General features: G+C 38.4%; 1 protein-coding gene across 1 annotated transcript in view; it reads left to right on the top strand.

Annotated features, from left to right (window-relative positions):
- Positions 1–8,204: 8,204 nt before the first annotated feature.
- The window catches only part of LOC124803421, a 93,373-nt gene continuing 89,368 nt past the window's right edge, over positions 8,205–12,209 (top strand). Inside the window, exon 1 of the mRNA XM_047264604.1 lies at positions 8,205–8,208. Coding sequence (XP_047120560.1) covers positions 8,205–8,208 — 4 coding nt within the window. The remainder of the gene's footprint in view (positions 8,209–12,209) is intronic.

Raw genomic sequence — 12,209 nt, 5'->3', positions numbered from 1 at the left:
CATTTTATAAATTAAAAGTAGAACACAAATTATCAAGTTTGTGTTTTAATTCCTTTTCCTGCATGTTTTGACAACATAAATATGTTTTCATATTTTCAAGAACTGTGGCTTTCTTTCTGATCTTAACATGTGAAATATTGGTCTCAGGCATTGGCTATAGCTAATAAAAACAATTTTTTCTATAGCTATCAGTTTTCATCTGTTTTTCAAACTGCTTAATTTGCTTAAATTGTGATGTTTTTGGTATTTGACTGCAATTGTGTGTCCTTCTGGATGCAGCACTACAATTTCATCTTGTAGCCAGTTTCAAGTGATTCATTACTGTCCCTTCAAAATTAATTGCAATGCTGAAATTGCAATACACATTTCATTTAAAGCCAGAAATGACATTATTGTATTAGGCACTGATAAACATTTTGAACTAACAGCTGTTGAAATGAGAGAACATAGAACATCAAAAAAATTAATTGTGTTCTATGGGTACCAATCCTCTTGCAATGATATGGACATTTTTTCCCCTCAAAACTGAACCAGACTTGAGCTATCTTTTTGAAAAACAAATGTAATCACCTGTGAGGACCTAAATATCAATACAATGAAGTCAGATGATGTCAGCAATGCCTACTTCAGTATTCCGTAGAGTTACTGCACATCCTCACTTGTAAGTTGTCCCATTAGAGCAACCAAAATTCTTCTACATTGATAGACAATACCAACAGATGAGGGCAGGAAAAATACTATATACATGTTCAAAATCTACACCTATCAAATCATCCATGTCAGATATTAAAATAAAATATTTATGTAGAAAAGCCTCCTGAATTAAATGCGTACAAAAGTGTCTTCTAAAAATCAGACAAGCATGGATTTTCATCCCAGTTATAATATGAAGGGTGGGAAGAAGTTCGTGCTGAAACTAATATGAACAAAACTTTTAATAATGTAATAATTTAAATTAAGATTTGGAGAAGCATTCCTCAGAACATTGCAATCCATTGCAACTTCAGAAAGGAATATATGGATAACCAGAGGTATAAAAAAATCCTCTGGAACTCTTGGGTATTTCGCTTCCTTCAAAAATAGTCAGACTGATCTGATCTTTTTGAAATTTTACAAAAATTACGGGAGAATTTACAGAAAGGTACAGCTAGCTGCTAAAAACTTACAAACCATAAAGCACTTCTGTAGGCAGAAAACAAAAACAAAGTGGCCTGCAATATTATCAAATGGGCAAAAACATCTCAAACCACAAATTAAGAACAAAGCTAATCAAATAAATCACCCAAAGGAAATAGTAAATTTATAAATGCTTACTATAACAACTTTGTTAAGAAATTAAATGGTATTTTCCAGCCACATATGTCTTACCTACCCAGGACCAGACACCAAACTCATGGTAACCTATCCAGCAACAGAGAGAGAGAAATGGCACAAGTTCTTCACCAATTAAAAAATTAGAAAAAACCTACCATCAGCCTAGACAAAATTCCAGCTTGTGCCTTAAAAGAATGTGTAAATTCCATAAAAGTACCTTTGACAAAAATAATCAATGCATCATTCAAATTTGGCTGTTCTCCCAAGACCTAGTCCAAGCTGGAATCAAACAATGGAAAATCCAGGATGGAATGTAACAATATTATGAGAAGGAAAGCTGCTACTCACCATATAGCGGAGAAGCTGAGTCACAGATAGGCACAACAAAAAGGCTCTCACAATTATAGCTTTCGGCCATTAAGGCCTTCATCGAAAATAGACACACACACACACACACACACACACACACACACACACACACACAAACACAACTCACACACACGACTGCAGTCTCAGGCAGTTGAAACCACAAGCTGGAGTAATACCTGTACTTAAAATGGTGATGCAAAAAATATAGAAAACTACAGGCAAATCTCTTTAGTGTCCATCACTTCCTAATAAAAAATACATCAATGAAACACCTAAACAAATTTAACCTTCTTTGCAGTGAAGAGCATGGTTTAGGCGCAGAAGAGGTACAGAACTAGCTATTGTACAGCTTACAAGTCATTCTTGAGGCACTGGGCAGAGGTGATCATGTGACTAGAATTTACTTGGACTTATTGAAGGAATTCAACACAGTTGACCACAGAATTTTATTGCATAAATCAGAGCTTCTAGGAATAAGAGATGTATCTAAGAAGAGGCTTATGTCATACATGAAAAACTGAGAACAAGGAGTTGAGTTCTCACATACTACAAAAGAATTTCTAGTAAAACACCTGTCAAATCCACATCCCAATGGAAGTGCATTAGGTTGAATCCTATTTCTTGTTTAGATTGATAATTTCCCATAGGGTGTAAGATGTGAAGGAAAATACTGTTCGCTGATGACGCAAAAATTCCAACACAGTTGACTGACAGAAAAGGTTAGTGCAGTCCTCAGAGATGACCACAACTGGTCACAGAAAAATGAAGTAACTTTAAATGTGAAGAAGCCTAGTTGTATGTACTTTCAGTTGAATAAAGAACAAAATGTTACTCAATTGAAAATTAATGATGATGTATTAGAGTGTGTAATTGACACCAGGTCCTTGGGATTGAATGTACACTGCCAGTTGAAATGCACAGAATGTGTGAAGACTTAGCCAAAGAACTATCCATAACAAGTTATGCTCTGCATATCCTTGCACCAGTGTGCAATATTTCATGACTCAGAGTGAGCTGTATAGGATATATAAATTCAATCACCAGCTACGGAAAAATGATTTGGGGAATCTATGCTGGGAACATTCAGACTGTCTGCAAGGTACTGAAAAGGTCTATACAGATAATAGCAAATAGTAGCAGTATGGCCCAGTGCGCTGATTTATTCAACAAGCAAAAAATTCTGAATGCCCCATGTGAATACATTTTCCAGGCTACGGCACTACTGGCAGTTGCTTGCTACTCGCTACAGTGGAGTTTCAGTGAAGCTCATCTCAGCAAGTAAGGGCAATGTGCAGCTCTTAACATAAAACCAGGCTCAACCAAAAGGGATTGGCTACACGCCGATACTCTAAAGCCCTTATTATTCCACAATGTGTGGAATTCATTGTTATCTTGTGTAGATTGTGAGACAAGTTAGCGAATGATAAAATGTCCACTGAATTGTAACAACCTTATTTATGTTTCTACCAGCACAAATTTCTGAATGGTGGCCTCGTAATAGTAATAGATAGTTTTATCAGCAGTCCTGCTTTCTTAGTAGTAATATTCATTAAAACTGTGACTATTTATGGCACAGTATCATTGAACTAATTAAATCACATCAATATGGATACTGTGAAAATCTATGCAAGTCCTGTTGTTAACCATATCTTTAAGTTCACAAAATCACGCTCCAAAATTTGTTGAATTTGTGGCACACATGCTGCCCAAACAACAACCTTCTCTGCTGAGAATGCTTACTTTCAAACATGGGTACATGACTACCACTGGAATCAATGTAAGGTGCTTTACTTCTGACCACCATCCAAGTTTTATACTACAATTTTCCTACAAATTTATAATCATTTATGAGTTCATCTAATTAATTTACAATAAAATGTAATTTACATAATTTCAAGAAACTTTTTAGCAAATACTTGTAAGCTCACAAGGTTATAATTCCCATAAGACAAAATATTCATTTGTACACTACAAACAGATCTATAGATGACCATGAAACTAGATTCAGTCACTACTTACACCTGAATAGGAAAAGAAAGTCAAAAACACATAATAGGATGCTATATAACAGCCTAAAACTATCAGCCTCATTAGCTGACCTTGCTAATTCATACTTGTGTGGTTGCATTTGATCCAGGAGTAAGCCAGTTTGAATTCTGGTGGTGGAAAAAATTTTCGCTGCCAGTATTTGGCCAGCAAGAGGAGGAGGGGTGGTGCTGTAAAGTTCCTGATCACCATACTTTGCACTTATGTCCTGGTATAAATACCAAACCTCTCTACAGTGTCTCATGAAGTTAGGGCATGTGACATTGTTGATGGTGATCTGTCCATTGGATGGGAACATTAAAGCTCGGCATGCCCCCTGGTGCTATTTGCAAGGAGCAGGCTGTGTTTCAGCACTGGATTTCACCCTCTCCCTTCTCTCATTATCATTATGATACAACTCAAACATTACATTACACTCCACACTCCACACACACACACACACACACACACACACACACACACACACACACACACACACACACTCACAAAATACATGCATTAAGTATTACAAATAATGTAATCGAGCATGTTGTAAATAGATAGAAAATTAAAAAAAAACTGCCTAAAATTGTACAACAGGTTGCCACAGGAAATTAAAGGTATAAACGAACTTCTCAACTTAAGCCAAAGGCAAAAAACATACTTAGAAAGTAAAAACTGTTACACTTTACATGAATATTTAAAATAACTACACTTAGACAAATATTATATATAAAATTATATTTTGGCAAAGATGGTCAGGTTACTGCAATAGGTGGAGTGGGAAACTGCCTGGCTAAGGACAGAAATTGCAGAATTAGGGTTACCTGAATGAAACAGGAGTATGAATTACACACACAAATGTGAGTTCTGTGGTGCTCCTACACTGCAATGACCAGCCCTGTGCTGACACAGCTGTAAGCCATTTGAGCACTAAGTTGAGCAAGCTGCTGTTGACTGAAACGAAATCTTATGAATGCACAGTTTAAACAGAGTCTGAAAGACTTTTTGGTGGGCAACTTCTTCCACTCTATAGATGAAAACATCAACAGGGTTTGTTAGACCAGCTTAAGTAATAAATGTCTGTTAGGTTTCAGTTTTGACAGCACTTAGTCACAACAATCACAATTACAATTTTTCTTACAAGCTTGAAAAAGGAAGTTCATTCCAAATGCTAGCAAGGGACTGTACCTTTTGTTTCTGTACCTATCAATGACACAGCACTTCTGCCTTTGGAGAGTTGTTTCCTTTATTACTGAACAATTCAGAACAGTCACACTTAGGTATTTTGTATATGATAAATTTATTAAAAGTGCATAACTATCTTTCATTCTGACAGTGTATTAATTCTGTAAATATTGGCAGTTCCAGTTTACTCAAATGTATTCATGTATTTTGACAATGGTCAGTATTATATTCATGTGTAATATGTTTTTATATTATACTTTCTGAAACGTTCCACACCCACAAAAATCATCTCATTTTTGGGTCTATGGAATGAAAATTGAATCTAATCTAATCTCTTATGAGTGCAGTGGCCCTTGTTATGGTTGGGAGATGGAGGTATATTAGATATTGCTTACACTTGATTAGGACAGGGAAAGATAGGTTGGCTGAGTTTCTTGCAGAAAATGTGTGGAGAGACATCATCACATAAAGCAACACCCCTGTGGTTCTGGTGTCAGAGAGGTACTTTTTTATGGTTACAATAAGGGGTCGGGCACCCTGTTGTGAAAGAGGTAAATATAACAGAAGGGCCCTACAAAACACTGAATAATCAACAGAAAAGTAAGGTTAGCTTATTTCGTCAAAATATTAGAGCACTGAGTAATAAGTCAAAGAGCTTCTTGTTTATTTAGAAAATTTAGAGAGCTATGAAAAGATAGGTATACTGTGTCTATCTGATCACCACATAACCATAGGGTTAGATATGTTACATATAAAAGATTACATATTATGACAAATGTTTTTAAGACTATAGATAAACCAAACATGACCATAAAATTTAATCTGTTCCATGATGAATCCATATTGTTATTTTGAACTACCTTTCTGCAAAAGCAGTCAGAAAGGACATTAAACAGCCATGTAAAAAACCTTGGATCACTAGAGGCATTAAAGTATCCTGTTAAATGGAGGGGTAAAAGTATCTGTAGGCAAGAACAAATAGAGAGCCTACAGTAGTTGCACACTATGAGAACTATTCAAAATTATTAGGAAGACTATTAAAAAATCAAGAAAAGTCCATCTGATGTCAGAAATTAGTAATTCTGTCAGCAGACTTAAGGCTATTTGGAGTGTAATGAAACAAGAGACAGCCACAGAACAGGATAACATCACTATTGAACTGAATAGCTATAAATCATGAGTCAAAGATAGCAAATATATTTAATAATCATTTCTTAAATATAGTAGAAGGTATAGAAACAAACACATCAAGAAAAAATAATCACAGCATTATGTTGAGAAACCAACTCTCATAAAATTCAGTCATATGAATGGATCACCAAGTTCTCCCTCGGAAATTAAGAAATTTATATATTCTCTAAAACTTAAAAATCATCTGAATTTGAGGCTGCTTTCAATAGAGTACTACAGCCCACTTTACTCTGCTGGCGTGGCACGCATGTACATGTCCACTCTTTGAAACCTTTCTTAATGGTCAGCCATACCAAGTGATCAGTGACAAGGCATGTCATTGGATGGACGCCAGGGTGTAACAAGTTGTGCAACTGGTCAAAGATGATTTTCCAAAACAGCTGAGGGACAGGGGAGTGAGTTCACTTTTGTAACACATCACGCAAGGTTTGTCTAGACATGCCCAGTACCAGGCAGTGTTATATTTTGATGTTAGTAGTGGGACTGTGGAGAAGATCTTATGGTTTCTGGTCCTGCAGCTGTGTCTCCATGAACTTATCACTGTCAGTTTATGTGGGTACGGTGTTTATCTGTGAGAGATAGTTCACAACAATGTTGTTCACATCCTTCAAATGGCAGATGTCAGTAATAAATTGTGCACTATAGTCCAGAGGACAAATTGCCTGGGCCGCCTGTCTTTTGACAGATTTTGGATTGAGTCTGCTAGCAATTGGAGATCTGTGTAAATGACTAATGGTCTCCCTTCCACATCATATTTGAACTGGTGACTGCTTCATAAACTGCTAGAAGTTCACAGCCATATGTGGACAACTTACACTGTGAAACAGTCAGTTTACATGAGAAAAATCAATGTGGTTGCTATACACCTGGTCCTTCCTGCTGGAGGTGGTGGCAGATGGCAGATGGTGGATGAATTCAGCTTGCTGAGTTATAAGATGAACGTCTGCAGCACTGATGGCGTATGTAAGAAAGATGACTTCAGTTTGTTGAAGCTGGTATTGTTTTTGTTAATCGTGTCAAAAACTTGTTTAAGATATAATTTGTGTGTGTTCTTGTCTGGGTAAAAAGTGAAGATGACCTTTTGATAGGCTTAGCAGAAAGAGTGCGTGAACAAAATACCATCAATAAACTGTTGACAGGTTTCAGGCACATTTTGAGGTAGTATGGCATAAATAGAAACTGAAACAACCTAAAAGGCATGATAATCATGTTCTTGTGAATGTCTTCTGCACTCATGAATACCTGCAGGTTTGCTTGCTTACAGTCAAGGACACTAAAATTTAAGTTCTCAAGAGGTAGTGGGTGAAATCTTAAATGTTTTGTATCCAGTAGCTGTCGATTGTTGTTGTTGTTGTGGCCTTCAGTCCTGAGACTGGTTTGATGCAGCTCTCCCTGCAAGCTTCTTCATCTCCCGGTACCTACTGCAACCTACATCCTTTTGAATCTGCTTAGTGTATTCATCTCTTGGTCTCCCTCTACGATTTTTACCCTCCACGTTGCCCTCCAATACTAAACTGGTGATCTCTTGATGCCTCAGAACATGTCCTACCAACCAATCCCTTCTTCTAGTCAAGTTGTGCCACAAACTTCTCTTTTCCCCAATCCTATTCAATACCTCCTCATTAGTTATGTGATCTACCCATCTAATCTTCAGCATTCTTCTGTAGCACCACATTTAGCTGTCGATTAACATGTGAGTATTAAGGGCCATGTGGTCTCCACATAAATGTACAGTCCAGTCTTTCTTGGGCATTAAGTTAGTGACTGGAGCCCAGGAACTGTTCAGATGTCTCACAACTCCCACTTTTAAGAGTTCATTGACTGCTGCCGTAATTGCATGTAGCTTGTCCAGTGGTAACCTGCACTGTCTTTGGTGGACAGAAAGGCCTGGAATGAAGGTAATCTTGTGTACTGCTCTGTTTGTGGTAGCATACTGCATAAACAATGCTTGTGGAGAGACTGGAGGTGCAGAAGTGCACAGAGTTTCAGTGGGAAGCTCATGAGCAGAAGGCATGTTACTGATCTTGTTGATTAGTGAAAGTTGTGTCGATAGAGGTGCTTCTTTGACAACTGTCATTGCTGTGTCAAATCAGCTTACATGGTGCAACAAAGTGATCATGGGTGAGTAGACATTACTGTTGTGTCTGGTAAATTTGTAGATGGCACAGTACTGCGGTGAGTTCCTCTAATATCTTGTGGATCGCTCGTCGTATGGCATCATTTTTCTACTGTAGTTGTAAGGAATCAAGATGTGTCTCAAAGTGGAGTAGTTGGATGAGTGATGTGATGCAGTCTTGTAGCTAATGTTGATGATCATCCATCAAAGTGCAGCACAGTGTGCCATCCAAAGAAGACGTGGTGAGGGTGTGCTGTGCTGCCAGAAGGACATGGCTAGTGACACTGGCAGTGGAGTGGCCTCTGTCTCAGTGAATCACTGTACCACTAACCAAATCCAGTTGTCATTTTAAATGGTAAAGGAAATCAGCACCATGTACAAGTTCACTGACATCTGTGATGAGGAAGTGACATGTGATCACATCTTTAAGATGCAAACCCAGTGTGCAAGTCACTTTCTCCATGGAACTGTGTAGTAGAACAGCTCTGTGATGTAAGAGGAAGGACCGGAGTTGTGGTACATACGTTTGAGACTGAATGGATGATGTAATATTGTTAGTGTGAGGGGTCAAGGATGTAAAGTCTGCTACCATTCTATGGTGGTGCCATAGGAGATGATTCATTACCACAGTGTGAGATTTGGTGACTTGAATAGTCTACATGGTACAGATTGCCTCTAAGGACCATGGGTCTCCTTTGGGTAGTCACAAGGTGGGCGACAGTTACACGTTGTATTGCCAGACTGCGTGAGAAACCAGCAAAGTCAGTCCCGCATGGGCATTACTGTGTGAGAAATGTGAATTCTAGATGTGTGTGGGAGGTTGTGGTGTTTGTGTGAAGGTCGCTGTTCTAGGCTGGGGCCTGACCTCGCAATTGACAGAGCCTGGTTAGTGTAGGCTGGCTCAGCTGCAGCAAGTGAGCAGGCATACTGAGGCTGGTGCTGCAGTCCACGTGCGGTGGTATTATTGTCAATGGTAGTGATGTGTTGTCACTGTTGGAGTGCAGCAAAAATTCTGTCAGCTAGTTAGAGCCTGTTATCCGGTGATCCATGTTCATAGGTGATACTGACGAGTTGCAGTTTTGATTTAAGTTTGTCCATCCATGAGGTCCAAAGCATGTTGCTCAGAATCAGTTGATAATCAGCTAGTGTGCATATCCTACACCAGAGCTGTGATGGAGTCCTATTCCCACTTGTTGATTATAAATAACTTGCTGTAGTTGCTCTTCCAGAATCCATGAGAGGTATTGCAAAAGAGCCAATTTTGCTGCAATGTATTTGTTATCTGTGAAAATTATGTCACTTATCACATCAGAAAGCTCTCCTAAGTGACTGAGCATCGTAACAAATTTGGCACCAATGCTAGTGGTTCCATATGTGGCAAGGATGCTTTAAACTATTGTGAACCAGACATTGGGTTGGTCCAAGTGAGATTTTTGGGATGTCCACCAAAGTGGGTGGAGGGGGCATCAGTAGTTGGTCATGCCGATTGGCAGGGTGACATCTGTAAGGGTATGAGAGACAAATATTCTGCAATGTTCAAAGCACTGTGGGGAGTGTGGTAGGAATGTCCAAAGACTGTCATTGTTTGATGTTATTGTCTGCTATCAGAGCACTTCACTGATGAGTGTCACTTTCACATTTGTTGAATGTGATTTGCTGAAGAGTTGATTGTGGAGCACGGTACACCCCAACACCCCTGAAGTCAGTCTTGTCTTGCGAATTACAGTACACTTTGGTTGAACAATGTCTGCATTGTTGATACATAGTATCCAAATTGGCATGATAGTAAATCAGTATGCAGTCATCATGGGTCACTTACGTGATGTCCTACTCCAAGACAAGACCAGGGTGGCAGATGAATAACGTGTCCCAATATGAGATAGCCACACTCCTTATTACATGAATAACCACAGTACAAGACCACATCCTTACAAGACACTGCCAGAGGATCAACTAAAGCACACCTACAGTTCTAAAGATCACATGTATGAGACCAAAGTCAATAGTCAGTGATGTTAATATGTCGTGGTGTCCCTCTAAGCTATTAGCACATAGCAAATGTTTGTATATCCATTCACCCAGTACATGTTAGTAAAGTTGTTCAAAATTTCGTGTGTGAAATATAAACAACTTGTACAGTTGTAAAACATAATTTTGAGCCTGATTTCATTGGGGAAAAAAACTGACATACAGAAGAATTGCTCCATACTGTTTGATCATTGCATATAATTTCAATATTATTTCTATTGCAATTCATTTATTCAATCAATCATTCATCATGTTCAGCAGAGCCTATCAAGAAGGAGAATCTTCAGGGATGTGGAGCGAGTCATGATATAAAAAAAACAGCAAAATACAGGCAAATCGAAGAAACCTAATGTGTGTGCTGTATTAGCAGTACACTATCACTGTACTGCTTAATGCTCTTCAAGCTAATGCCATCTAAATTTAATTGAGTAAATCAGAAACAAAGTTTGAAAGAAACTGCTGGTTCCTTGGTTATACTTAGTATGGTACTTTAAAATGTACTCATTTACAATCGAATTTTTCAAGGAAAACATTTGCTTACATCTTTAAGTGCTGAGTTCCATTTGCAGTAAATTATTGCTAGTCATGTGACTTTATGAAAGACATTGCTACTTTTCTTGTAGATGACAGAACTTTCTAGTCCCTTAATTTTCATAACTTGAGAGTGTTGAACATAACCATGTCATAGTAAATTGGAATTTGTGATTTACACTTAGTGCAAATAAGTAATATATTATGTCACATTAGTTTTCTCATTTAAGAAGAATTTATATTGTCTGAATTTATTGTAAATTAATGCTGTTGTCAAATTTCTTTGTGACATAACCTGAAAAATATTTTGAAGAAACAGTCAATTTTGTACCAAGTTTGTCTGTTGTGTTAAAATGTATCTTGTTTGGTTGTTAAGCACTTTAGTTCTGAAAGGCTTCCAGACCCATAAATTCAAAGAGAAATTACATGCTTGGTTTAAAGTTAACTGTTTACTGTTTAAAATGTTGCACCACTTACAACACAGCCCCACTGTGTATATTGTTCTCAGGTGAATTTGTTGCTGTTTGTAAGCAGCTGGAAATCACCCTGATTACTGTCAAGTGATTGGTAGCTGTTGCAAATTGTATACTGGGAGAGCTACCAAAATTCACATACCAGAGATACAAAAGATACCTCAAGTACTATCCTCCCCTGTGGAAACCATCTCTTTTGCAGAAAATACGCATCTGTCATTACTCATCCACTTGACTGTGAGTGGCATGTCAATAGTGAGTCTAGGCATCCTATACAGAAGGAACATGGACCAGGGAGGACTCAGGACATTACAGTCATCCTCCTACCCAACAAGTCTGAGGTACTGTCTTCCATTGAAACTGGAACAGAGCCAGTGAGACACTTCACCTGTTGGGAAATATGCTGAGTACTGGGTCAAAGGGAGCCAGACACAAAAGGGTATGGATCTATTAATCATCAGCAGTTCAAACAAACAGCAAATAATGGTACGCCTCCAGAAAATGGCACCAGGGGCTGGGAAAGAACACCACATGCACTGAGTGTGTATGCCTTGGGTCCTATTTCAGCATGTTGAAGAGGCTTTTCTTACAGCCACTGAGGCAACATAGTGTGACAATCTGTAACTTGTGGTCCACACTCAGACAAATGATGCCTGTGATATGGGCTCCAAGGTCATATTTAAATCATCCAAGTGACTGACGGAGAAGTCTGAGAATACCAGTCTTGCTCATAGAGTATCATGAAGCTCACAATCTACAGCAATGACCCCAGAATAGATCATGACTGCCTGGTTTTGAGTCAAGTAGAAGGCTTGCACCAGAGACTTCAAAGGTTCTGTTACTTCCTGGACTTGTACCATAGGTTTGAGAGCTGTTGGGTCCTCCTAAATGAGACAGGTGAGCACTACACATCAGAGACTGCAACCTTGTAGCTGAGCGTGTGTGAATTGCACAAAGAGTTGTTTTGGTTGGAC

Source organism: Schistocerca piceifrons, chromosome 6 (genome assembly GCF_021461385.2).
Source record: "Schistocerca piceifrons isolate TAMUIC-IGC-003096 chromosome 6, iqSchPice1.1, whole genome shotgun sequence".
Taxonomy (NCBI): domain Eukaryota; kingdom Metazoa; phylum Arthropoda; class Insecta; order Orthoptera; family Acrididae; genus Schistocerca; species Schistocerca piceifrons.
Note: the sequence above shows the minus strand (reverse complement) of the source record. Positions and strands in the feature narration are given on the sequence as shown.